Source organism: Tachyglossus aculeatus, chromosome 21 (assembly GCF_015852505.1).
Source record: "Tachyglossus aculeatus isolate mTacAcu1 chromosome 21, mTacAcu1.pri, whole genome shotgun sequence".
Lineage (NCBI taxonomy): Eukaryota > Metazoa > Chordata > Mammalia > Monotremata > Tachyglossidae > Tachyglossus > Tachyglossus aculeatus.
The window spans coordinates 77018305-77045745 of record NC_052086.1 but is presented as its reverse complement, the minus strand read 5'-3'; the positions used below and the strand labels follow the sequence as shown (position 1 = coordinate 77045745).

The 27441-nt window shown below is 48.3% G+C and overlaps 2 protein-coding genes across 4 annotated transcripts in view; one reads left to right on the top strand and one right to left on the bottom strand.

Annotated features, from left to right (window-relative positions):
• TXNDC11 (thioredoxin domain containing 11) overlaps window positions 1–6066 on the top strand; it is a 75220-nt gene extending 69154 nt beyond the window's left edge. For all 3 annotated transcript variants that reach the window (XM_038763960.1, XM_038763961.1, XM_038763962.1), the window contains one exon: window positions 5316–6066. In XM_038763960.1, the coding sequence (XP_038619888.1) occupies window positions 5316–5958 (643 nt within the window). In that variant the 3' untranslated portion in view covers window positions 5959–6066. The remainder of the gene's footprint in view (window positions 1–5315) is intronic.
• A 254-nt stretch (window positions 6067–6320) lies between these two features.
• Window positions 6321–26285, bottom strand: SNN (stannin). The gene is made up of 2 exons (XM_038763963.1): window positions 26210–26285; window positions 6321–8646 (listed from the first exon to the last, which is right to left on the bottom strand). Exon 2 carries the CDS (start codon window positions 8549–8551, stop codon window positions 8288–8290), a length of 264 nt encoding a protein of 87 aa, XP_038619891.1. The 5' UTR covers window positions 8552–8646; window positions 26210–26285; the 3' UTR covers window positions 6321–8287.
• Between the last annotated feature and the right edge of the window lie 1156 nt (window positions 26286–27441).

The window sequence follows — 27441 nt, the reverse complement described above, 5'->3', positions numbered from 1 at the left end:
TGGTGAGTTTCTTATGCAAATTTGCCAAATATACCCAAATTAAGAAAGATAAAAGTTTCAACATATCTTAGTTTTAGAGGTTCCGTATACCAACAGGAAATAATTTCTTACAAGGGTCTTTTTTTTTTAAATAACTTATTCAACATGTCTCCAGTGTCCAAGTTAATAATAATTGTGGTATTCGTTAAATGTTTGTACAGAATTAAGTGTTGGGGTACAGTATAAACAGATTAGAAAATGGCCCCTGCCCCATATGGGGCTTACAGCCTGAGAGGGAAGGAGAACAGGATTCTTATTCCCATTTTACAGATGAGGAAACTAAAGCAAAGAAGTGGTCCCACACAGCTGGCAAGTGGTAGAGTCAGGATTAGAACCCAGGTCTCTTGACTGTCCTTTCCACTAGACATACTGCTGCCCTGCTGCTTTGCAATTAAAATTCTTAAATAGCAAATCATATTCTTTTTTTAGTGGTATTTAAGCACTTACAGTGTGCCAGGCACTGTATCAAGTGCTGAGGTAGATACAAGCTAATCAGGTTGGACACTGTCCATGTCCCTCATCGAGCTCACAGTTTTAATCCCCCATTTTTTACAGATGAGGTAACTGAGGCACAGAGAAGTGAAGTGACTTGCCCAAGGTCACCCAGGAGACAAATTGGGGAGCCGGGATTAAACCCAGGTCCTTCTGATTCCCACGCCTGTGCTCTATCCGATGAGGCCAAGCTGCTTCATACTATATTCCACTATGGAAAAACGTTTGGGATGAGATCTGATGGTTATTAGGTGCTATTTTGTGGTCCAGTTCCCCCATATTCTGTTAGAAGTAGTGAAGATTTTTTTAAACTTAATTCTCAGGTTTCAAAAATGCCCTACATGCTTTCGTTAGAGAAAGTGGCAGAGCGTGGGGGGATTAGCCCATTGTCACTATTTCATGTAAGAAGGGCCTGGGGGTCAGAGGCCATGGGTTCTAATCCCGGCTCTGCCACTTGCCTGCTGTGTGATAATAATAGTAGTATTAAGCGCTTACTGGGTGTCAAACACTGTTCTAAGCACTGGGATAGACACAAGATAATCAGGTCCCCCATGAGGCTCCCAGTTTAAGTAGGAGGCGTATTGAATCCCCATATTGTAGATGAGGGAACCGAGGCACGGAGAACTGAAGTGACTTGCCCAAGGTCACCCAGTAGAGAAGTGGCACAGCTTATAGCTTGCATAGTTTAGCCGGTGCCGCCCCGCAGGCCTTGCCGCACTTCTTGGGTGAGTCATTTAACTTCTCTGTGTCTGTTCCCTCATCTGTAAAATGAGGATTCGATACCTCTTCTCCCTCCTACTTACTCTGTGAGCCCCATGGGGGACCTGATTATCCCGTATCTACCCCAGCACTTAATACGGTGCTTGGCGTATAGTAAATGCCTAACAAATACTACAGTGATTGTCATTTTTGTTATACCAGGGGGAGTGTGGGATGGGGGCTGGAAAAGGAGCACCGTCCCTTGTTCTTACATTTGTGAATGACTTGTCGGGGCAAGAACGGGGGCTCTGTAGAAAGTCATACAAAGCGACCAAACCCTCTGGATGAAGACGTGAGTTGTGATCCCCATAGAGCACGGGCCGGGGAGTGAGGGCCTGGGTTCTAATCCTCGCTCTGCCACTTCCCTGTGCCTCAGTTCCCTCATCTGTAAAATGGGGATTGAGACTGTGAGCCCCAAGTGGGACAGGGACTGCGTCCCACCCAATTATCTTGTATCTAGTACCGTGCTCGGCACATAGTAAGTGTTTAACCAGTGCCGCAATCATCATCATCATGGTCCGCCGCAGAAGTAGTACTTAGTCAATGGATTGCTGATGGCCCCTATCCACTAGGGTGATTTGTTCATAAGCACAGTTTGGCTTGTCCCCTCTCTGGGAATTAATAATTGTGGTATTCGTTACGAGCGTACTATATGCCAATCACTGTATTAGACGCTGGGGCAGGTATAGAGTAATCAGGATGGACACAGTTCTTGTCCCACATGGAGTTTACAGTCTAAGTAGGAGGGAGAACAGATATTTCATCCCCTCTTTACACCTGGGGAACCCAAGGTACAGAGGAGTTAGCCATTTGCTCAGGGTCACACACTCAGGCACGTTGCAGAGGCAGGATTAGAACACAGATCCTCTGACTTCCAAGCCACCGGAGCTCTTTCCCCTAGGCCACGCTGCTTCTCAGTGAGTCAGTTCTTGTAAATATGCCTCCAACTTAATGTCTATAATAATAATAATAATGGCATTTATTAAGCGCTTACTATGTGCAAAGCACTGTTTAGGTGCAGGGTGATCAGGTTGTCCCATGTGGGGCTCACAGTCTTCATCCCCATTTTACAGATGAGGGAACTGAGGCACAGAGAAGTGAAGTGACTTGCCCAAAGTCACACAGCTGACAATTAGCGGAGCCGGGATGAGAACCTAGGATCCAAAAGAATAGAATGCAAGGATAGAAAATATGCTGTCCTCTAACAATTACAGTATTTCCAGAATACCGTGATTGATATAAAGGAAATGGTGCATCTCCGAACTTCAGCCGTGTCTAACTTCCCGTACCCATTTACCACATCTAATTTCGAGGTGCGCACGGCAAAGCCTCAGAGGGCCCACTATTTAATCGGTCGATCGATGGTATTTATTGTGCGCTTACTGTCTGTACTGAGCTCTGGGGAGAGTCCAATAGAACAGATTTGGTAGACATGTTCCCAGCCCACCAGATGTTTACAGTCGAGGGAGGGAGACGGATTTTAAAATAAAGTACGGCTACGTACGTAGGTGCCGCGGGGCTGAGTGAGGGGTGAATATCAACTGCTCAGAGGTACAGGTGCAAGGAAAATGCAGAAGGGAAAGGGAGTAGGGGAAATGAGGGCTTCCTCAGAGAAGGCCTCTTAGAGGAGATGTGATAAGGGTTTGAAGGTGGGAAAGTGGCGGTCTGTCATACGAAGGGGGAGGAAGTTCCAGGCCAGAGGCAGGATGTGGGCAGAGGCCAGTGGTGAGATAAACGAGGTAGAGGTAGAATGAGTAGGTTGCTGTCAGAGGAGCAAAGTGAGTGGGTTGGGTAGAAGTAGGAAATCAGAGGTAAAGTAGGAAAGGGCAAGGTGGCTGAATGCTTTAAAGCCGTCAGTGGAGGTGGATGGCCAACCGCTGGTTCTTAAGGAATGGGGACCTGGTGGACTAAATGCCTTTTTGGTTTTTGTTGCTTTTTTTTTTTTTTTTATTAGAACTATAATCCATGCAGTAGTGGGGAGAGACAGGGAGGTCAGCGAGGAGGGTGATGCAGTAGTCAAGGCAGGATATAAGTGCCTGCATCAGTGTAGTAGCAGTTTGGATGGAGAGGAAAGGGTGGACTTTAGTAATGCTAGAATGGACGGAATGTGGTGACAGTTTTAATATGTGGGTTGATTTAGAGAGACGAGTTGAGATCATGGTGATGGGCTTCTAGGGTTTATTTTGGGTGAGAGAGAATTTATTTTCAGTCTTCCTTGAAGCAGGTCTTCACATTCCCAAGTGATGGCACTGCCAGCACCTGCCTCTGTGAGCTGTCCCTCATGGAATCTGGTTTCATTAGGGCGTGAAAACTGATCCGGTTTAGATCAATGACATTCGTGGAGCGCTCGCTATGTGCGGAGGAGTGTAATAATAATAATGATGATGGCATTTGTTAGGCGCTTACAATGTGCAGAGCACTGTTCTAAGCGCTGGGGAGGATACAAGGTGAACTAAGCGCTTGGGAGAGTACAATAAAAACAGAATTAGCGGACACATTCCCTGCCCGTAAGATTTTAGCGTAGAGGCAAGCTTGCAGATTGAAGTCTGTCTTATCAAACCGCAGGCCATCCTTTCAAGACAAGGACTGTTACTACAGTGTGTCCTGATGCTCCATGATAGAAAGGTTATTTTTGTATTATTGCCAAGTCTTCTTGTGGTTGCAGTTCAAGGTTGAAGCCCGTTAACCTGCCAGGCAACTTTAGGGCGACATTTCTAGCCCCTTCCTCATGTGGGGTGAATAGTATGCTCCTAAATAGGGCTCCTCAAATGCCCAAGAGGCTTCAAATGCCCTGCTCCCCTCAAACGATCACCATCTTGGGTTGCCAACCTGTAATGACCTTTTGTCATGCAATAGAATAGAGGGTTTCCCACCATTTGCCTGATCTGTTTTTCCAGAAGTAGCGATGGCTCGTGTTGAACCTTCCCCTTAGTCTTGCATGTTCCTGAAAGCCAGTTGTGCTGTTGAGACGATTGTCGAGGGTGATGGGTGCACTTTGTGTTTGTGGGACAAAGTGTCTACAGGTGCCCTTCTCAGCAGCAGGCAGTGATACTACATTGCCAATAAAGCTACCTTGACAGAGGCATCCTTATGTACACACCCATCTCCGCAGCAAATAAACTCCTTTCCGTGGGCTGTAAGGTACTGTCAGCTCGCCCCATCTCACCACTGACCCCTTGCCCGTGTCCTCTCTCTGGCCTAGAACTCTCTCCCCTTCTGATTTCAAAAACTACTACTCTCCCCCACCTCCAAAGCCCTTCTACAGTCTCATCTTCAAAAGACCTTCCCTGGCTAAGCCCTCATTTCCCCTCACCTGTGCATTTCTTTACGCACTGTGGCTCATAACCACTTGATATTCACCCTCTCCTAAGTCCCATAGCACTCATGTACACGTCCTCTCACTCAGGCATTCAAAAATAAATTAGATTGGAGAAATGGCAGTCTCCCCCGCTAGACAGAAAACTCCTTACGGGCAGAGATGGCGTCTACTTAATTCCATTGTGCTGTATTTTCCACGCGCTTAGTACAATTCTGTACACATAGTAAGCACTCAGATACCATTGATCAGTTACTATGATTTGTGTGTTTTCACTTATTTACACAGGTAGTCTTCGATCTAAACTCTTATCCAATTATATATTTACCGGTTTTGCTTCATTTGATTATAAGCTCCTCAAGGGTAGGGACCGCATTTGATACAGTACCTAATGCAGCATCTTCACATGTAGGTGCTGTAGAAATACCGTTGACGATGCCTAGTAATAGTACTATATAGTATTATCGTAATATCTGTCAGAGGTAACTGAAGTCGGTTTCACTTTTGAGGACTAAAATCATTAAGCGGCATTTGCAGAGCCATAGCTATTGTTCAGTTTTGCCAGTGGCAATTAAAAATGTTCATTTTTCTATGCCAGTTTTCAATAAGTAGACTCACTAATGCGCCAGTAGGCAAATAGCCTGAACGTACGGAGAACTCCATCAGTGCTTTAGCGTTGGGGGTAACCCAGGATATTTATGATTTCCAGGAAGGACCGAAGCGTGAAGTATCCTGAGGAGCTTCCCATCACCCTTCCTAATCTCCTGAAGTTCATTTTACATTATGCTGACCCCCCCTCCGCTGCAGCTAGTTCCGCAGACTCCTGTACCAAAGAATGTCTTCAGAATGAGGCAGTGTTACAGCAAAGACACAGATCCCACTTGGAGAAGGAGATCCAGAAGTTAAGAGCGGAAATCAGCGCTCTGCACCGAGCTCAGGATCAAGTGGAGTCTCAGCTCTCAGAGGCCAGGAGAGATGGACACCGACTACAGAAGCAAAAGCAAACACTGGAAAAGCAACACAGCACCCTTCAGCTCCACAGCGAACAGTTACAGACCTTGTATGATCAGAAAACCAGAGAGCTCGAGGAGATGGCAGGGAAGCTTCAAGAATTAGCAGACGCATCCGAAAATCTTTTAACTGAAAATGCGTTGCTTAAAATTCTGGTAGCCACCATGGAAGGGAAGTTTGAAAATAAAGATGAAGCCGAGAAATCCACTTCTCTCGAGGACACCTTTTCTTCTGCTGAACTCAGACCGACCAAGGACGATGCACCCAGTGACAAAACACCTGTGACTCACGTTAGTTCCTTAATGACTTCGGAAGAGACCGGTGAGAATAGGACAGACTGACTGTTGAAATCACTTGCCGAAATCAGACGCGACCCGGTTGTGGAGTGGGAAGATATTTATGCAAATTTTATTGAAATTAATTGTAAATAAAGACTTTTCTCAATGGTCTAGAAAATCAAGGTTGAATTTATCCAACTTAAAAGCGGTGTGAAACTACTTCCATTTATTGCACAAATGTCATAGCTTTGAAACGAAACAGTAGTACAGTCCCCTCAGTACAGGACTCTGGAAAAACTAGTCCATGTTCAAGTGGCTTGGTGGCAAATGCTTCTCTTTACTCCCTGGCTGTTTATTTCCAGGTAATGCCAAGAGTAATGTGCTAAGAATGACCCCCTAAGTCATTTCTGTGATTTTTTTTTTTATTATTATTCAACAGTTTTCCCTCTCAGGATCGTTCAGTAACTCAGTTCAGGGCCTTCAAAATTTCTTCCGGGGCTGAGGTGGATGAGTGATTGTTCTCAGGCATGGTGGCTACAAACCAGTGTGCATATGCACCCCATCCTGTTTGGCTACCAGCTCCACTCTCCGCCAAAAGTGAATTATGCTTTTCCTTTTTCACCACTTTTCCGTGGATCGCTGTGGGTCTAGCACACTAGCAAAATGAATTGTAAATGTTGGGAATTTTGACACCCACTGAAGTCTGTTCAAAACCCTTCATCACTGTTAAAGAACTGTTAGAGAATAGAGAAAGTGCTTAGTACAGTGCTTTGCACATAGTAAGCGCTCAATAAATACGATTGAATGCATGCTGGTGGTGGTTGGATTTAGGATCCCTTCCTATATCCTACTGGTTTGTTTTTTTAAGTTTTGTTTCTTCTAAACTAAATCTGGGGTCAGTGGTGTCTCTTTTTTTGAGCCACTCTGTGGAAAATTCCATTAAGATGTCAACCTATTTTAATTACCATGCTAGTTAACCTGTCTCTCCATTTGGAAACAGTGCCAAGTCCTCCTGGAGATTATGTAAATTATGTAAGCTCTTACTGTTATATATGTGTTTTGTGTTGGGTTTTTTTTTTTAAATCTGCATCACAGTATGGAGCTAGGTGGCTCCTTCTGTGCTTCCAGCCGTTTCAAGTTCAATCACATCAGACCCCAAGAAATCGTTACCGAGATTGGTAAGAAATTAAGAGCGTGAACAGTAAAGGAATATTCTATTGCTTCCTGTCTGAAGAGAGATTTCCACAAGTTACATTCACTGACCTATAGGACCATGAAATGCAAGGGTATCGTGAGTGATTTCCAAACACACACTTTCACTGGAGGGGGGCCCAAGGTCGACTTGTTTAGACTAGAGTGGATGGACTGACAGACTGTTTATTATTATGTTAAATAATAGCAGTTACAGCTAGTTAGCACTAAATGCCAGTTTTATGGGGGAGGGGAGACATTTCTGTGCTTCTAACATGCTTAAAAACAATGGGAAGAAACTGCTCTGCCGCTCCAAGTTTCCCTGGCAGCCTTCTGGACTCTCCCTGCGTAAAATACGCATCCTTCACTGGCTCCCAGAGGGTTAAGGAAGCGGCTTCCTTGCAATAATTTATACAGTTAACACAGAAACAATATTAACATTAACAGCCTAAACACTACCCAAACAGAAGAGAGGTACGGGTCTCCTTTCTCGGCCTGTTGCTTCCTGCGATACGAGCCGTCAAAGCAACACGCGTCACCTTTTGTGGGGCACGTCCTGCAACAGTCACCACGGCATTTCAAACCAGCGACATCTTTCTTTACAAATCTACACACACACACACACACACACACACGTGCGCGCGCACGCACACACACACACACACTTGAGGTCGAAAACTAGTCGAACTGCAAATCCGGCTTTCCGTATCTAGAATCCTTCCAACCCTTTGCCACGTGGCTCAGTCTTAAATAGGTCAACTTCAGACCGGCTCCATAATGCCGCATGACAAGAGCAAGCGCTTGGGACGGCCTATTTACAGTTCACAGTTTCGTTAGCTAGTTCACATTACAGTAGTAGCTCCATCTACAACAGAGGCTCAGCTAAACATTCAAGTAACAAAAAACGCTGTGAATCCTTTGACGTCGATCGGGTCCGGTCTGTCCGTTGCCGGCAACGGACAGTCAACCAGGAGGATGAGGCGTCTCTCCATGTCAAGGAGCAATGGTGTGATGGCGGATCGTCTCAGTGCATGCAGTGACAAAACCAAACAAGACCAGGGTGTGCCATCTGAACGCCTTCTTTCTTTCCTTTGAAGGGCGCGGCACATCTGGATCGGTTTTCTGCAGTTCACGTCCCGCTTGCCGGATGCTGGGCGCGGCAGGCGTGTGGTAGGTGGGCACGTGAAAGCGGTTAACTGGCTTAGCTGTGAACTTCGGGGCCGTTCGGAGTCAGCTTGGCTTTCCTCTCCACGCAGGGTCCTTTGGCGGAATACTGCACCAAGAGGAAGGGTTCTTTGGTTTCTCCGTCTCCCACGATGCTCTCTTCATCTTCCGACTGGCCGATACGCTGGAGGCGCAGGTAACACCAGCAGCCTAGGATCAAGGCCCCCAGAGCCGCGATGGCGATGAGGATGACAATGACGGTAACCACTCCGGTGGTGGGGCTGTGGTCCATAATGGACATGGTCAGTCCTTGGGGTCAGCTCCAGTTAAGATGACTTTTTGGGGTGCCTGTTTCTGGTCTCAGTGCTGGCGGGCAGGCGGCTGCATCCGCGAGTCCTGAAACAAAGAAGCCGGACGTCAGTAAGTTCGCCCCCCTTCCATCTTTAAATTTGCCCCAAGAGCTGTCTTTTAACAGCTCTTTACTTAGCCGAGGATAAGGACAATGAGGGTTTGGTGATGTGAGCCTTTCTAGCCTTGAAACTTTTCCATCGTTTCCCATTTCTGAGTTTCTCCACCTCGGTATAGCAAGAATATACACAGAGCTAATTGGCTCGCCAAGTGGCTGCTGTATTAAACCGTACGATACTTGATTGTAGCCAAGATGGGGAGTGGGGAGGAGTCCAGGCTGTTTTGTGTAAACTTGATTGGAAAATTCTGTGGGCCATGTAGCTGAATCCTAGAGTAGGGTTAGATGGGTTTTGAGTCTTGTCCTCTGATTTAACGGAGATTTGAGGCTAACCAATCGCTTGGAACCAGTAGCACTTCATGGGGCTGCATCAGAAGAAATGTCAACTGTTGGTTGTAGGAATAATTATGTGATGCCTCAGGGAGAAATGGGAAGAGGAACTGAACAAAATTTTTAATGCTCACCTGCATAGCCAATTTAGCATCTGGATTTGGGTTGGCTTGTATCTTCTTTGATACCATTAATGCCAAAAACTTGAGGGTTTTTATTCCTGATCTAGCTTGTTTACATGTCATAGCTGCTGCTTCTTCCCCATCTCTCCTCTGAACGTTTTGGTAGATCCCAAGTGGTTTGTAAACAGTGCTTGGCACATAGTAAGCGCTTAGCAAATACCATCATTACAATTACCTTACTCAATAAATACCATTGATGGCTAGATTACTTCTGCAACTTCTTGAATTTACAAGACTTCGCTTTGTCTATGTTAGATTCTCGCTCATCACCTCACTTCTGCTTTGTTCACGGTACTCTGATGGAAGGATCTGATGCTTGGGATACTGAGATTTCTACAGATTCGGGTTATCAACGGATGCCTCACTTCTAACCTGGGGAGAAGACCAGGCCTGGCCTTTGTCTCCTCTGACCTCCTTTCCCCACCTCCTAGGACTTAGCTGGCCTAATTTTAGCACTGAGACTCTCGGAGAAGTGTCATATAAATATAGCCCGCATTTTATAACTGGTAAAAATAGACTCCAGCTTATTATTCAGTGACCATAATAACCGAAAGGAAAAGAAAGAGTCAGTTTAAACTCAAGCTAGACAAGTAGATGAGTCTCACATCGGATTCATATGCTTGAAGATGATCGACGAGAGACAGGAGAGCGAATACAGCGGAAGGGAAGGGACTTAAAAGTTAAACACAGTAATTTGCTCACCCTTAGAGTTGTTGGAAAATAAGAATGGGTTTTCAAAAGAGACTGTGTAGCAGACTTTTTTAAACAAAGTAATGTCTGGGTGGAGTGGTTGTAATTCAGTCCTGCCTGGCAGTGGTAGGGATAGCTAAGTTCCTGTTTGAACTGAGTCTCCAAGATTGCTCCCCAGCAATCTGGGCAGAGCAGTGGGGTCCCGGAAAACTGGAATTCAGTGAATTAGGGTTGTGTTAAGTTACAATGTGCTATGACTATTCTAATTGGACATGTTTCCAGGAATGGTACAATACAAACAAACAAAAAGTCCAATACTGGAGAGACTGAACACAAGAAGCAGTGTAGCTTAGTGGATAGAGCAGAGGTCTGGTGGTAATGATGATTTGGGCTCTAATCCCAGCTCTGCCACTTGTCTGCTGTGTGATCTTGGGCTGGTCACTTCACTTCTTTGGGCCTCAGTTACCTTATCTGTAAAATGGGGATTGAGACTGAGAGCCCCATGCGTATATGGGCTGCGTCCAACCTAATTTAGCTTGTGTCTACCCTAGCGCTTAGTACAGTGCTTGGCAAACAGCTCGCACTTAACAAATACCATAAAAAAGGGAATTCAGGGGACTTAGGCCTTGTGCAGTACTGGATGCCCAATGAGTGCTTCTCTGAGTATTAAGAGTATGTGAATTTATTTTTATTTAGGAAATGAGAAAGTAACCACTACGCTAAAGGAAGCTGAATTGTTCACAGGGGCAACAGTCTCAAGCTTGCTTGGACAGTTCTCCTGGGTGGATCTGTCTCCCCCACCATGCCACATCTGCTGTAGTTCTTTGTGAAATTGAGGGTTGATCTGGCTCTGAAATCCTTTTTAGAAAATCTTGGTAAGAGAGGGAATGATGGAGGTGATTTGCTGTTCCACTCTAGCTCCGTGCTTCTTTTGTGTTCAGAATCCCTATTCGTCCTCTCCGTTCATTCTATCCATCCTGACCTTACAAAGCCAGACGGATTGCTTTTAAGGCTGAACTGTTTGGTGACTCCCAAACAACAGCTCCTAAGTAGGATACACAGGAGTTAGGCAGATCGATGACAAACGTGACCACATCATGTCTTGAAACGGGGAGGAGGATGAGCCTTTCCACAGATCTCTCCCCAAGACCATACTCTTTTTTCTTTCTGTATAGTATTTAAGATTTTACTATGGGCCAGCACTGGGGTAGATACAAGACAATCAGGTTGGCCACAGTCCCTGTCCCACAGAGGGCTCACAGTCCTCAACCACATTTTACAGATGAGGTAACTGAGGCACAGAGAAGTTAAGTGACTTCCCCAAGGTGTTAACAGCACACGAGCGGCAGAGCGGGAATAAGAATCGAGGTCCTCTGACTCTCAGGCCTGCGCTCTTTTTACTAGACCACACTGCTTCTAGCCTGAAATGAAAATGAACATTGTGTCCAGACCAGCAATCCCTACTCTGAAAGCCTCCTGAGGAAGAAACAATTCCTGGGTCCTAGTCAGCGCTCCGTCACTGTGTATTATTTTAGCATTAGTGCACTGCAGTGACAAAGGGGACAAAGTTTTACACCTTTTAAAAAATATACACACTGAGAGACTGTTAGAGGTCAGAAGGGTAAATCAGTGTCTGGATTTCCTCCTCTGAACAGGGGCTAGGCTTTGGGCTCAGATTTTACTGCCACATTTCCCACTCCCTACCTGGGATCTACCCTCTGGTTATTGACTCCCAGCGTCCTCGCCAGTTGTTTTGGATGTTTAACTCACTCCCTGATCTCTTGTCCCTAATGTTCTGGCCACCGTCCTTTATGGAGAAAATTGAAACCCTCAGGCATTATCTCCCTAAAATCCTCCCTGCTCCTCTTCAGTCTCTCCCTGCTCCTGCCCCTTCTTCAACTCTCCCATCTTTCCCGGCAGCATAACAGGAGATCTTCTACCTTCTCTCAAAATCCACACGGTCCACCTGCATCTCCAACCCCACCTTATCATAGCACTTGCCCCACCCCCCGGCACGACATCTTCACCTCCGATGGCTTTTTCCCCCCACTAGTTTCAAACATACACGTCTCCCCTATCCTAAAAAAACCCTCCCTTGACCCCACAGCTCCCTCCAGTTATCGCCCCATCTCCCTCCTACCATTCCTCTCCAAACTCCTTGAGCGAGCTGTCTACACCTGCTGTCTCCAGGTCCTCTCCAATTCTCTCCTTGACCCCCTTCGATCTGGCTTCCGTCCCCTTAACTCCACAGAAACCGCCCTCTCGTATTCGGCAGACAATTCCTCTCCCCACCTTCGAAGCCTTCCTGAAGGCACATCTCCTCCAAGAAGCTTTCCCTGACTAGGCCCCCCTTTCCTCATCTCCCATTTCCTTCTGCATCACCTTTGAACTTGGATTTGCACCCTTTATTCAACTCCCCCTCAGTCCCGCAGCACTTATGTACATGTCTGTAATTTATATTAACGTCTGTCTCCCCCTCTAGACCTCAAGGTCATTTTGGGCAGGGAAAGTGTCTACCAGCTGTTTTCCTGTATTTCCCCCAAGTGCTTAGTAACAGTGTTCCGGATTGATTGTGATATGCTAATGATCCTAATCTCACAATCTGCTTTCCAGTTCCTTTCTCCCCCACCCCCACTTCTACATCCCGCCTCCCCCAATCATTGTATCATATGCTTATTATGTACCAAGTGCTGGTGTAGATACCAGATAAACAGATAACAACAATAATGATGGCATTTATTAAGCGCTTGCTATGTGCGAAGCACTGTTCTAAGTGCTGGATGAGGCCCAGATCCTGCCCCACAAGAGGCAAGCACACTTATGGTATCTGCATTTTATATATGAAAAAATTGAGGCTCAGCTAGGTTAAGGGATTTGCCCACCATCAGACAAGATTAGAAAAGAGCTGGAATTCAAACCCAGCTCTCCCGACCCCCAGAACCATGCTCCTTTTACTAGGTCATGTCACCTCCTGAAGCAGAGAAAGATGACTCCGGGACCCTCGAAGGCCTTTTGGATCTCTCTCAGCCCTCCAGCACCAAGCCATCCACTTCATTAGGAACATCTCCTACACCTCCCTGGGCTCCAGATTCCCTCGGGAAGCATCCTGCCTGACGGACTCATCTGTCCAGACTGGCCTAGGATGAGTTTGTCCAACCAACCCTGAAACGGGGGCATCGGGGTTCTTGGGTTCCGGCTTAAAGGGAGCCAAGTGGACTGCCGTTTGGCAAGTGAAGAGGGAATGGTGTAGACAAGCCAGACCACCTTAAAGAATACTTGGCACAACGCTCTGCACACCACAAGCACTCAATCAAAGCCACTGATTGAATCACTTGCCAACTGTTTAATTGTCCTCGTTTGCCCACCCTCACCCATTCAGCCCTGTACCTCTCAATTTGGTGTTCCCAGCAGTATAGCTTAGTCTCCAGCTTTTAGTGTGGCCTAGTGGAAAGAGCCTGGGCTTGGGTTTTAATCATGGCTCTGCTGCTTACTAGCAGCATGACTTTGGGCAAGTCACTTCACTTCTCTGGGCCTCAGTTCCCTCATCTGCCGAATGGGGACTCAATACCTGTTCTCCTTCCTACATAATAATAATAATGGCGATTATTAAGCGCTTACTATGTGCAAAGCACTGTTCTAAGCGCTGGGGAGGTTACAAGGAGATCGGGTTGTCCCACAGGGGACTCATAGTCTTCATCCCCATTTTACAGATGAGGGAACTGCGGCACAGAGAAGTTAAGTGACTTGCCCAAAGTCACACAGCTGACAATTGGCAGAGCGGGGATTTGAACCCATGACCTCTGACTTTCCATTGAGCCACGCTGCTTCTCGAGCCCCATGTGGGACCTGATTATCTTCTAGCTATCCCAGTGCTTAGAACAGTGCGTGGCACCTGGTCCAGTCAGTCACCGTGGAAACTGGTTGTCTGCTGCCTTGCAGGTATTAACGACTGACGTGAGTTCTCTCGCTCCGCATTTTCTTCTCTGGACTTGAGGCCTAGCTGGGTAAGAGACCACATCTCCACATCTTTGTTAAGGGCATAATCCGTCTGCTCACTTCCTCAGAGGTGATAAACACAAATCGCCTTGGAATGGGAAAGGAGAAAGTCCAACTTTGGGCCACGACTGACAGGAAGTTCAGTGTTCTCTGGGAAGTTAAAAACAATGGAAAGGACCGCTCAAGACCCAAGGTAGTTTGCCAGAACTAACTCCACTTAAACTGTTGTTTCGTGCGTCATGGAGCAGGCCATCATAAGGAGATGCGGAGGCCATTTGTGAACTGAGGGGGGCCGAAGAGGGGAAGGAGAAGGAATGGGATCAGGGAGGATTCATTCCTTCATTCAATGGTATTTATTGAGCGCTTACTGTGTGTAGAGCACTGTACTAAGCCCTTGGGAAGTACAAGTTGGCAACAGAGACGGTCCCTACAACGGGCTGAGGAGAAACACCGGCCAGCCCCAACGGACTAGAAAAACCAGCCTGCCTACTGTTGCAAGGAATGCGATTTTAAGATTTAGTTGAAGCAGCTGGGACGAGGGTTTAGACACGTGAACGGTCTTGGGGGTAACTTCAGAGTGGGTTCCTCTCCCCGCATTTCCCCAAATGCAGCGCTGCATGAAGGTGCTGAAACGTTTTGAAAAAAGCAGCTACTTCAGCTGTTACTGCTGCACACGGCTACCAGTTCCAACATCCTCCATCTCCAATGCTTCGCTGCGCTGACAAACAGCTCTGTGACAGGAAATGTGTGTTGCAGGCTGGGGGGGAGGTGGTGTAGCCTCTCACACTAAGTTATGCAAAGGTTACATGTCATCTTTACAAACCCAAGTGGGTTCAGGCTTTAGCATTTTCCTCCAAAACAGAGATTTTGTAGAACAGTGTGGGGCTCCTTTGGGGTTTTTTGCTGGGGGACGGGTGGCTTTAAAACTTCCTCTTTCTCAAATGGCTCTCACCTACTTTCCTGCATGTGCACCTGTCCCTGCTTCTACACCAACCGCCTTAAAGTGGATGATCCTACAGGGTCGGCATCACGTTCGCTGATAAATTTCCGTGGGCTGCGAGGGGCCCAGCAGTAGTCAGAGCTTAATGGATGCTTAGTAAATTGTGATTGATGATGATGATAAGCTGTTGCTAAGGGCTTCTCCAGTTTAGCAATAGCTCAGCACAGTTAAATGGCAAAAGGCTTTTAGAAGAGGCATCCTGAAAACACGCACATACTCATGCAGTAAAATCAGTCTGAAAAATGCAGCTGTCGGTTTTCCTACCACAACAGGTTCAGAAAATCACTGGCATTTCCAGCACTGCAGAAGAGTAGGGTGATTGGGTAGAAGACAGGGAGAAGGGTCAGTAAGGGGCTTTTTTTAATGGTATTTAAGTGCTTACTATGTGCCAGGCACTGTACTAAACCCTGGGGTAGCTACAAGATAAGCAAACTGGACACAATCCATGTCCCACCCGGGGCTCCTAGTCTTAAAATCCCTGTTTCACAGACGAGGGAACTGAGGCATAAAGAAGAGATGCGACTTGCCCAAGGTCACACAGCAGACAAGCGGTGGAGCCGGGATTCAAATCCAGGTACTTCTGATTCGTAGGGTTTCACTGGGCCACGATGCTTCACGGAAGCTCTGGGGGTTTTTCTGTACAGGTACAACCGGCTACGTGGGTGTGCTCAGGCCCTTATCTTCAAGCAATACAGAAAGTAAAGATTTCTAACGGGAACGTCACCAGCAGCGGTAGTAGCTCTGCATCCACAGGTGGCATTCAGGGGGAAGGGCAAGAGAGAGGGTGACCGTGGAGATGATGACCGATGGGCACTGAAGCAGAGAGCAGACAGGGCTGGGAGTCAGGAGACCTGGGTCTTAATCCTGGCTCTGCCACTTACCTGCTCAGTAACCTTGGGCAAAATTTTATTCATTCATTCATTCAATCGTATTTATTGAGTGCTTACTATGTGCAGAGCACTGTACTAGGCGCTTGGGAAGTACAAGTTGGCAACATATAGAGACGGTCCCTACCCAACAGTGGGCTCACAGTCTAGAAGGGGGGAGACAAAGAACAAAACAAACATATTAACAAAATAAAATAAATAGAATATGTACAAGTAAAATAAATAGAGTAATAAATACGTAAAAACATATATACATATATACAGGTGTTGTGGGGAAGGGAAGGAGGTAAGGTGGGGGGGGGAGGAGGGGGAGAGGAAGGAGGGGGCTCAGTCTGGAAGGCCTCCTGGAGGAGGTGAGCTCTCGGTAGGGCCTTGAAGGGAGGAAGAGAGCTAGCTTGGCGGATGTTGGGAGGGAGGGCATTCCGGGCCAGGGGGATGACGTGGGCCGGGGGTCGACAGCAGGACAGGCAAGAATGAGGCACAGTGAGGAGATTAGCAGCAGAGGAGCGGAGGGTGCAGGGTGGGCTGTAGAAGGAGAGAATGGAGGTGAGGTAGGAGGGGGCAAGGTGATGGAGAGCCTTGAAGCCCAGGGTGAGGAGTGTTTGCTTGATGCGTAGGTTGACTGGTAGCCACTGGAGATTTTTGAGGAAGGGAGTAACATGCCAGGAGCGTTTCTGGACAAAGACGATCCGGGCAGCAGTGTGAAGTATGGACTGAAGTGGGGAGAGACAGGAGGATGTGAGATCGGAGAGGAGGCTGATGCAGTAATCCAGACGGGATAGGATGAGAACTTGAATGAGCAGGGTAGTGGTTTGGATGGAGAGGAAAGGGCGGATCTTGGCGATGTTGCAGAGGTAAGATGTTACGCTAACATCCGTCTCCCCCTCTAGATTCTAAAATCGTTGTAGATAGGGAACTTGTCTACCACCCCTGTTATATCATACTCTCCCAAGGGCTTAGTATAGTACTCTGCCCACAAAGTGTTCAAATGCTACTGATGAAGACACTTAGCTTCTCTGGGCCTCAGTTTTTCATCTGTGAAAGTGGATTACATGCCTGTTTTCCCTTTTTCTTAGATTGTGAGTTCATATGGGACAGGGACTATGTCCAATCTGACTAGGCTGTGTATCCCAGCACCTAGCACAACCCTTGGGACATAAACACTTAGCCATTTCCACAGTAAGAACATGATTACTTATGCATAATAATATTCATTCAATCGTAGTTATTGAGCTCTTACTGTGTGCAGAGCACTGTACTAAGCACTTGATAGTTATGTCATTCATTCAGTTCATTTGATTGTATTTATTGAGTGCTTACCGTACATGGAGCACTGTACTAAGCGCTTGGGAAAGTACAATATAACAATAAACAGACCCATTCCCTGCCCACAATGAGCTTGCAGTCTAGAAGGGGAGATAGGCATTAATATAAATAAATGAATAACAGATATGTGCATAAGTGCTGTGGGGCTGGGAGAAGGGATGAATAGAGGGCCTAATGAATAAAAGCACAGTCCTGGGAGCCAGAGGACCTGGGTTCCAATCCTGACTATACCGCTTGTCTGCTGTATTCATTCAATCATATTTATTGAGTGCTTACTGTGTGCACAGCACTGCACTAAGCGCTTGGGAAGTACAAGCTGGCAACATATAGAGACGGTCCCTACCCAACAGCGGGCTCACAGTCTAGAAGATGTGACCACCCCTTTCGAAAGCACTAAACACACAGTACTCCATCTATTTCTTTCATTAATTAATTCATTCAATTGTATTTATTGAGCACTTGCCGTGTACACAGGACTGTACTAAGCGCTTGGAAAGTACAATTCAGCAATATAGAGAGACAATCCCTGCCCACAATGAGCTTGCAGTCTAGAAGGGGAGATAGGCATTAATATAAATAAATGAATAACAGATATGTGCATAAGTGCTGTGGGGCTGGGAGAAGGGATGAATAGAGGGCCTAATGAATAAAAGCACAGTCCTGGGAGCCAGAGGACCTGGGTTCCAATCCTGACTATACCACTTGTCTGCTGTATTCATTCAATCATATTTATTGAGTGCTTACTGTGTGCACAGCACTGCACTAAGCGCTTGGGAAGTACAAGTTGGCAACATATAGAGACGGTCCCTACCCAACAGCGGGCTCACAGTCTAGAAGATGTGACCACCCCTCTCGAAAGCACTAAACACACAGTACTCCATCTATTTCTTTCATTAATTAATTCATTCAGTTGTATTTATTGAGCACTTGCCATGTACACAGGACTGTACTAAGCGCTTGGAAAGTACAATTCAGCAATATAGAGAGACAATCCCTGCCCACATTGGGCTTATGTCTGGGGTCGGGGGAGACAAATATCAAAACAAGTAAACAGGCATCATTTATTTTACTTTATAGTCTTGGACTTTCCCAAGCACTTAGTTCAGTGCTCTGAACTCATTAAGTGCTCAGTAAATACCTCTGATTGATTAATGGGTGCAAAGCACTGGACTAAACACCTGGGAGAGTAGTCAGTGAGTTAGTCACTATGTTTACTGCTGTCTCTCCAACTTCACTCATTCAATCCGATTTACTGAGTGCTTACTGCATGCAGAGCACTGTACTAAGCACTTAGGAGAGTACGACTGAACAGGAAACAGACACATTCCATGCCCACAACGAGTTTAAATAATAATAATAATAATGGCATTTATTAAGTGCTCACTATGCGCAAAGCACTGTCCTAAGTGCTGGGGAGGTTACAAGGTGATCAGGTTGTATGATCTTGGGCAAGTCATTTGACTTCTCTGTGCCTCGGTTTCCTCAACTGCACAATGGGGATTTAACACCTGTTCTCCCTCCTACCTAGACTTTGAGCCCCATATGGGACAGAGATTGTAGCCGGCCTGATTAATGTGTTTCTACCCCCAGCGCTTAGAACAGTGCTTGACACATAGTATGCGCTTAAATTCCATTAAAAAATTATCAAGAGTACAAAGTTTGGGCTCAGCACAGTCTTGTTGACCTCGGCACAGTTGTCTTGATCTCTTCCAGCTTGTTTTGATCGTGTGACCAAGGGGCTGGCATGGGTGCAGTGGTTACAGTGGGGCATTTCTGCCACCCGGAAAGTGGCGGTCTGGGATATTTTCTTATCTCCAAGTTCCAGCTTGTGCCCTGAATTGCCTGTAGACTTTCCATGTCATTCACATGCCATTAGCTGTCACTAATCTGCCGGATTTCTTGGAAGGGGTCAAGAAGCGTGTGGACAGAGGGAAAACAAGTAGACCAAACATTAAGACTTTTTAAAAAGTCTCGGATAATTTTCCGTACCCAAGGATTTAAAAAAAAAAAAAAATACCACAACTCCCAAGTAACCAGGGGCCTGGAGAGAGAATGTTCTCAGAAAATTAGCTAAGGCAGGAAACGAGCAAGTATCACTGGCCGCGTTTCAGGATGGTGAAGTGTATAAGCATTGGGGGCCTCCAGAGATAGACGCTATGGACCGCTTTGCATCTTCATAAATGTTATAGAACAGGGAGTGTGCAGTGAGAGCCCCAGGCTTGCAGATGAACCTAACCTCTTCCAGATGGTGAAATGTCATGCAGACGGGACAGACAGGGAGATCTCAAAGACAGAACAGTCAACTGTATTTGAGTACTTTCTGTATGCAGAGCCCTGTAGTAAGCACTTGGGAGAGTACAGTATAAACAGACACATTCCCTGCCCACAGCAAGCTTACGATGTCCAGAACGGTGCAGGTGAACTTCAATATGGGCAAGGGCAAAGTCCTCTTTCTCATTCAACACACATATTCAATCCGTCACCAAATCCTGTCAGTCCCGCCTTCGCAACATGGCTAAAATCCAACCTTTCCTCTCAGAGTGAGGCACATCTCCTCCAAGAGGCCTTCCCAGACTAAGCCCCGCTTTTCCTCACCTCCCATTCCCTTCTGTGCCGCCGACTTGTTCCCTTTGCTCTCTCCCACCTCCCCTTCCGCCCCACAGCACTTATGTATATATCTGTAATTTTATTTATTTGTACTGATGTCTGTCTCCCCCACCACTAGAATGTGAGCTCGTGGTGGGTGGGGAATGTCACTGCTTATTTCTGTATTGTACTTGTCCAAGCGTGTACTACAGTGCTCTGCACACAGTAAGCGCTTAATACGATTGAATGAATGAATAATGCAGAAACACACGCCCTAAGTTGTTACCACGAGACAAATGTACTCAGAGCTCCCATTCACGACTCGGGAGAGAAGTCTGGGAGAAGTAGCATGGCTTAGTTAAAAGAGCCTGGGCTTGGGAATCGGAGGTCGTAGGTTCTAATCCCTGCTCCACCGCTTATCAGCTGAGTGACCTTGGCAAGTCACCTCAATCAATCAATCGTATTAATTGAGCGCTTAACTGTGTGCAGAGCACTGTACTAAGCGCTTGGGAAGTACAAGTTGGCAACATATAGAGACAGTCCCTACCCAACAGTGGGCTCACAGTCCGGGCCTCAGTTACCTCATCTGGAAAATGGGGACGAAGACTGTGAGCCCCATGTGGGACAGTGCTTAAATACCACCATTGTTATTATTATCATGTGGGACGGGGACTGTGTCCAACCTGATTGGCCTGTATCTACCGCAGCACTTAGTACGGTGCCTGGCACACAGAAAATGCTTGACAAATACCATAAAAAAGCCTCATAGTTTTTTCTAGTCTCCAGTCCAATGGGACACGGCAGCCATACAGACCCATCAAATGGAGGGTATTACCAGGAAGGGGTTAGGAAACAAAAGGTTCAGTGTTGCCTCTCTATAAAAACAATACTAATCGTGGTATTTGCTTAAGCGCTTACTATGTGCCAAGAGCTGTACTAAGGGCTGGGGTAGGTCCCACTTGGGGCTCACAGTCTAAGTAGGAAGAACAGGTACTGAATCCCCATTTTGCAGATGAGAGAACTGAAGCACGCAGAAGTGAACTGCCCAAGGTCACACAGCAGACAAGCGGCAGAACCGGGATTAGAACCCAGGTCCTCCAACTCCCAAGCCCGTGCTCTTTTTGCTAGGCCACGCTGCCTCTCCTGGAATACTGGGAGCAGTTTGGGTCGCTACATATTAGGAAGACTCTAAAAGAGCTGGAAAAACTACTGGGCAGAGAAACCTTACCAAGACGACGAGGGAGATGGAGAAACTGCAGCATGACGATAAGATACGATTCTTCACATGGGAAAGGCAGACAGGGACCTGTCTACATGTTTTGTTGTCTGTCTCCCCATTCTAGACTTTGAGCCCGTTGTTGGGTAGGGACCGTCTCTATATGTTGCCGACTTGTACTTTCCAAGTGCTTAGTACGGTGCTCTGCACACAGTAAGTGCTCAATAAATACGATTGAATGAATGAATAACAAAATCACAAAGGGTGTGGAAAATACAACTGTACTTCACTAAATCCCACAATATTAGGAGAGGGAAACAGTCAAAGCCTAAACAGGAAACCCTTCTTCATCCAGCTGGGGGTGAGCATCTGAAATCTGTTACCATAGGAAATCGTTTGGCCGAAGGCACCGATAAGGTCAAAAGGGGTTCGGAAAATGTTATGAACGAGCAGTCCGTAATGTGTTCCTAGAGGGAAAGTTAGTGATTTGATGGGTCCAGCCTGAATAATTAGGATGGAGCGCCAGAAGGCCAGCTATCACAGGGTTGCTCCAAACAGCCCGTTGCCATGGCTGGAGTCAGAAAACCGGGCCAGGTGGCCTCTTGGTCTGACCCAGGAATGACTATCTTTCTACGATAGACGACGACGCCGGTCTGTGATGAGGTGGGAAATGATAGGGCAAGCGTTCGGCGAATCTGGTTTCGACCCAGGATGGACCAGGAAATTAGAATTAGGCGCCGGGGTGGGAGTTGAGGGGAGGAGGCAGGGTGTGGGGGGACATAGTAACAGGAAACAGAACTACCTCTGCTGGAGGTTTCTAAAGTCTTAAAGACAGCAGAGAGGGAAAGGTCTGCCAGTGGGGGGCCGGGCCATTTGCCTCTCCCGATCAAGTTCTCATTAATCCAATCCTGCAAGTATGTTCTTAGACTATGGGGGTTTGAACGTCTCGCCACCCCTTTCTACAGTGCTGCCACGGAGACGGTGAAACAATCACTCCCTCTGTGTCCCAGGGACTCCCGGGTGACAGGAGAGGGGATTTCAGAAACCCGATCCCCCGCTTTCGGTTTTGATAAGCCGACGGCCCGTTCATGGGGTGTTCATGCCCTTTCTGGGCAGGACACTGCCCAGACCGAAAGGTTCCCCCCGAGGGTGGGAGTGGGGCAAGACCCTGGTTCTGGAGTCTTGGTAGGGGTTGGGGTGGGGGGGGACGCTTTTCTCTCTGCTTCCAGTCCAGAACCCACACCTCCCCGAGACCGACTCCATTTCCAACACAGGTCCACAGAACCACACGGCTGGCGGGGAGCCTTTAGAAGCTAGATGACGCTTCTGAGAAGTAGCGAAAATGATCTTTGTAGATACGGGCCAAACCAGGCTCTTCCATCCTGCCTTTTCGCCTCCTGAATTTTCCTCCCTGTTGCCTTAGGACAGAAAGGGTGAATTTGACAACAGATGCAGGGTCTGAGGGAACCCAAGCTCGGAGCATGTATCCAGGGAATCCGAAATTGGGAAATAACCCAAGGAGATGCAGTGGAGGGTTTGAGTTTGGTTGAGGGGGGATTGGAAGGCGGGGGAGAGAGGAAGAGAGCCAATTCTGTGCCGTGTTTACTTTTTGGAACTGGGGTGAGGTGGGGGAGGGGTGTGCTTCCTACCAGATGACATGGCAGGAGACTGGTATTGTTTTAGAGTGGCCCAAGTGTCTACTGTGACTAAATGCAAGTACTGGAGCGTGCTAAACCTCCCTCTTCTTTCTCCTCCTCCGGCCCCCACGTAGACAACTCACGCTCAGCCTCGCTGCAGGGACCCGTGTAGGCTGTTGATACAGCTGTCAGGTCACTAAAATGAAACATTTCTGTGAGGGTGGGTGGGGGAGGGCCAAAAAAAAAAAAAAAACCCCTTATCACGGACGCTGGCCAGGCTCTCTGGGGAAGTAACCCGAGTCAGGAGCTACAGTGCCAGCCCCGCTGAACCGGCTGCCGGAGGGGCGACCGTGACCGGGGATTAACGTGGCCTTCCGCGGGGGCAGTGGGACTGACAGGACAGGTCCACTCTCCAGGAGGCTGGAGGAACATTCAGCTTCAATGCGGCAGCAAATGATGCCGGAGCTCAACGGTTCCCAGCTCATGAGTTGAAGCAGAAGAATTCAAGCGGAGGCACAATGACCTCCATAGAGCAAGATGCTAAACAGACGTCAGGAAGGGCGCCCGAGACTGTCTCCCCAAACACAATGCTGCTTCCACACCCCTTTTGGCAGGGATTCCTTAAGGATCGAGGCCTAGATCCACAACTACCAATTGCTCTACCCCCATCCCACGCTAACACCTGCAATCGCGCAAACCTTCTGTGTTTACCTTGATTTAGCTTTGTTTCAGCATTTGCTACATTTAATATACCACCAAAGGCTGTGGGGGCTAGTGGAAAGAGCTTGGGGCTGGGAACCGGAGGTCCGGGTTCTAATCCCAGCTTAACCGTTGGTCCACTGTGTTAATCAATCATTTTTACTGAGCTCTGTGTGCAGAGGGCTGTGCTGAGCGCTGGGGACCGTGTGATACAACAGAGTCGGTAGACGTGTTTCCTGACCAGAAGGCGTTTACAGTCTTGAGACTGCTTCAGCTCGGGGAGTCATTTAACTCCTCTGGGCCAGTTTCCTCTTCTGCAAAATGGGGATAAGATACCTCCTCTCCCTATCTCAGACTGTGAGAGCTGGAAAGGTCGAGGACTGTGCCTTAGCTCGCTGTGGGCGGGGAATGTGTCTGTTTATTGTATTGTACTCTCCCAAGCGCTTGGCACAATGCTCTGCCTCGATAAATACGATTGAATCTCATTTTCTTGCGTATCCTGCGGTGAACATTGTGCTTGGTCCGTAGTAAGCAATTAATAACCAATAACTGCAGAAGAGTTTACTGATCCCACTCCACTGTCCCTCCCTTCCCACCCTAGTTCATCCACGCTTGTCCACTGCCCCCAGCCAGTTTCCCAAACTGGTCCGGAGTAGCCCGGTTTAGTCACTTGGGCGATTTTCCCAAATCTTTCACACTTCCCCGTCCCTCCGCCATTTAGCCCGCTGTGGGCAGGGCCTGTGTCTGTTATTCTGTTGTGGTGTACTCTTCCGAAACACTCAGTACCGTGCTCTGCACACACAGTATGCGCTCAATAAATACGACTGAATGAATGAATGATTGCTTGATCTAATCCACTCTAGGTCTGGAATGCAAGCCTCACTAAGATTGTAAGACCCTTAAGAATAATAATGGTATTTGTTAAGTGATTTTTACGTGCCAGGCACTTTACTAAGCGCTGGGCTCAATACAAGCAGTCCTTGTCTCACATGGGGCTCATAGTCTTAATCCCCATTTGACAGATGAGGTCATTTGGGCACAGAGAAGTGAAGTGACTTGCCCAGGGTCTCTCAGTAGACAAGTGGTGGAGCTAGGATTAAAACCCGGGTCTCCTCTCTTTCCACTAGTGCTCTATCCACTGGGAAATACTGCTTCTTGAAGGCAGTGATCATGTCTACCCGTGTGTTCTTCTCAAGTGCTAAGTACAGTGCTCTGAACAGAATAAGCTTTCAATAAACGGCACTGACTAAACAGGACTCGGGGGATCTGGAACGGTTTTCCCTGGCACAAGCTTGGTCGGATGCCGACTAAGGCTCAAAAACTGATGGGGGCATCACCCCTCTGGCCCCAACTTGAAGGACCTTTTGCGTCCCAGTCAGTCAACTGTATTTACTGAGTGCTTACCGTGTTCAGAGTGCTGTACTAAGCGCATCGTTTACCGTGTTCGGAGCGCTACACTAAGGGCTTTGGAGCACACAGCAGAGTTGGTGGACAGAATCCTTTGCCGTCAGTCCTGTGCTCCCTCCCCAGTTGTTCCTTACCATTTTCAAATTAAAATGAAATGCTTTACTGTCCTCAGTAGAGAGAAAGAGTGTGAGAGAGGGGAGAGAGACAGGGGGAGAGAAAGATGAGAGAGGGGAGAAAAAGAGATGAGAGGGGAGAAAAAGATTCATTCATTCAATTTTATTTATTGAGCGCTTATTGTGTGCAGAGCACTACACTAAGCGCTTGGAAAGTGCAATTCGGCAACAGATAGAGATGGTCCCTACCCAACAATGGGCTCACAGTCTAGAAGGGAGAGGTGGCAGAGAAACTGATGAGGGGAGAGAGAAAAGAGATGAGGGGGGGAGAGAGATTCATGCAATCGTATTTATTGAGCGCTTACTGTGTGCAGAGCACTGTACTAAGCGCTTGGGGAGTACAAGTTGGCAACATATAGAGACGGTCCCTACCCAACAACGGGAGATGAGAGACGGGAGAAAGATGGGGGGGGGGGGCGGAAGAGACTCATTCATGCAATCGTATTTATTGAGCGCTTACTGTGTGCAGAGCACTGTACTAAGCGCTTGGGAAATACAAGTTAGCAACATTTGGAGACGATCCCTACCCAGCAACGGGAGATGAGAGGGGGGAAAGAGATTCATTCATGCAATCGTATTTATTGAGCGCTTAATGTATGCAGGGCACTGTACTAAGCGCTTGGGAAGCACAAGTTGGCAACGTATAGAGACGGTCCCCAACAACGGGAGATGAGAGAGGGGGCGAGAGAGAAAAAGACGGGGGGCGGGGGGGGAGAGATTCATTCATGCAATCGTATTTATTGAGCGCTTACTGGGCGCAGAGCACTGTACTAAGCGCTTGGGGAGTACAAGTTGGCAACATATAGAGACGGGCCCTACCCAACAACGGGAGATGAGGGGGGGGGGAGAGAAAGAGATGACACAGGAGGGAGAGAGAAAGGGAGGAAAGACAGATAAGAAGGGGGGGAGAGAAAGGGAGGAAAGACAGATAAGAAGGGGGGGGAGAGAGAGCAAGGAAGAGGAAGGGTGGAAAAGGGAGCGACAGGCAGCAAGGCGAAGAGACAGAGGGCGAGCGCGTCCGGGGTTGGTCCGGGCCTTCAGCCCCCGGGCGCCGTCTCCTTTGTTCCCGCGGCGGGGGCGGGGGCGGAGGAGGGGGTCACACCCGCATTTTTTGAAAATTTTCCACCTCCCTTGGAGGTCCGGCGGGCGGCCTTGGCTGCGGGACCGGGGACCGGCGCGCTATAACGGGGGCCGCGCCGTGTGTATGTATGTGTGTGTATGTGTGCGTGTGTGTGTGTGTGTGTGTGTGTGTGTTGGGGGGTGGGGATCCGCCGGCTCCCTCCCCCTCCCGGGCCGGGCCCCGCCGCAGCAGCAGTCCCGCCCTCCGTCGGTCCGTCGGTCCCGCGTGCGGGGCCCCCGCTCACCATGGCGCGGGCAGGCGGTGCGGTGTCCCGTCCCCCTTCCCGCTCCGCCGCAGACCGTCCTCCCCGGGCGCGGGCCGGGAGCCCAGTGCGGCAGCGCCGCGGGCCGCCGCCCTTTTATAGAGAGGGAGGGGCCGGCGCGGGCACCGCAACCAATGGGAGCGCGCTGCGGGGGCGGTGGGCGGGGAGCGCCGGCCCGCAGCCAATGGGAGCGCGGAGGGACGGAGCGAGAGCACCGGCTCTCGGCCAATAGGAGCGCGGGGTGGGCGGGGCCTGGGGGGGCGGGTCACGTGGGCCGAGAGTTGGGGGGCGAAGAGCGGGAGAGGTGCTGGTGGGGGGGGGGGGCTGGCCTCGGAGCCGCACTGCATTCATTCATTCATTCATTCAGTCGTATTTATTGAGCGCTTACTGCGCGCGGGGCACTGGGCTAAGCGCTTGGGAAGTACAAGTCGGCAGCATAGAGTGACGGTCCCTACCCCGCAGCGGGCTCACGGTCTAGAAGGGGGAGACGGGCGGCAGAACAAGTAGACAGGCGCCAATAGCATCATCATCAATCGTATTTATTGAGCGCTTACTGTGTGCAGAGCACTGGACTAAGCGCTTGGGAAGTACAGATTGGCAACATATAGAGACAGTCCCGACCCAACAGTGGGCTCACAGTCTAAAAGGGGGAGACAGAGAACAAAACCAGACATACTAACAAAATAAAATAAATAGGATAGATATGTACAAGTAAAATTAATAAATAAATAGAGTAATAAATATGTACAAACATATATACATATATACAGGTGCTGTGGGGAAGGGAAGGAGGTAAGATGGGGGGATGGAGAGGGGGACGAGGGGGAGAGGAAGGAAGGGGCTCAGTCTGGGAAGGCCTCCTGGAGGAGGTGAGCTCTCAGCAGGGCCTTGAAGGGAGGAAGAGAGCTAGCTTGGCGGATGGGCAGAGGGAGGGCATTCCAGGCCCGGGGGAGGACGTGGGCCGGGGATCGATGGCGGGACAGGCGAGAGCGAGGTGCGGTGAGGAGATTAGCGGTGGAGGAGCGGAGGGGGCGGGCTGGGCTGGAGAAGGAGAGAAGGGAGGTGAGGTAGGAGGGGGCGAGGGGATGGACAGCCTTGAAGCCCAGGGTGAGGAGTTTCTGCCTGATAATAGCATCGATATAAATAATAGAATTATAGATTCAATCGTATTTGTTGAACGTTTACTGCGCGCAGAGCACTGGACTAAGCGCTTG

What these genes read in the sequence shown, in the direction of transcription:
- SNN (XM_038763963.1), bottom strand. Translation starts at nt 8,551, where the DNA reads ATGTCCATTATGGACCACAGCCCCACCACCGGAGTGGTTACCGTCATT.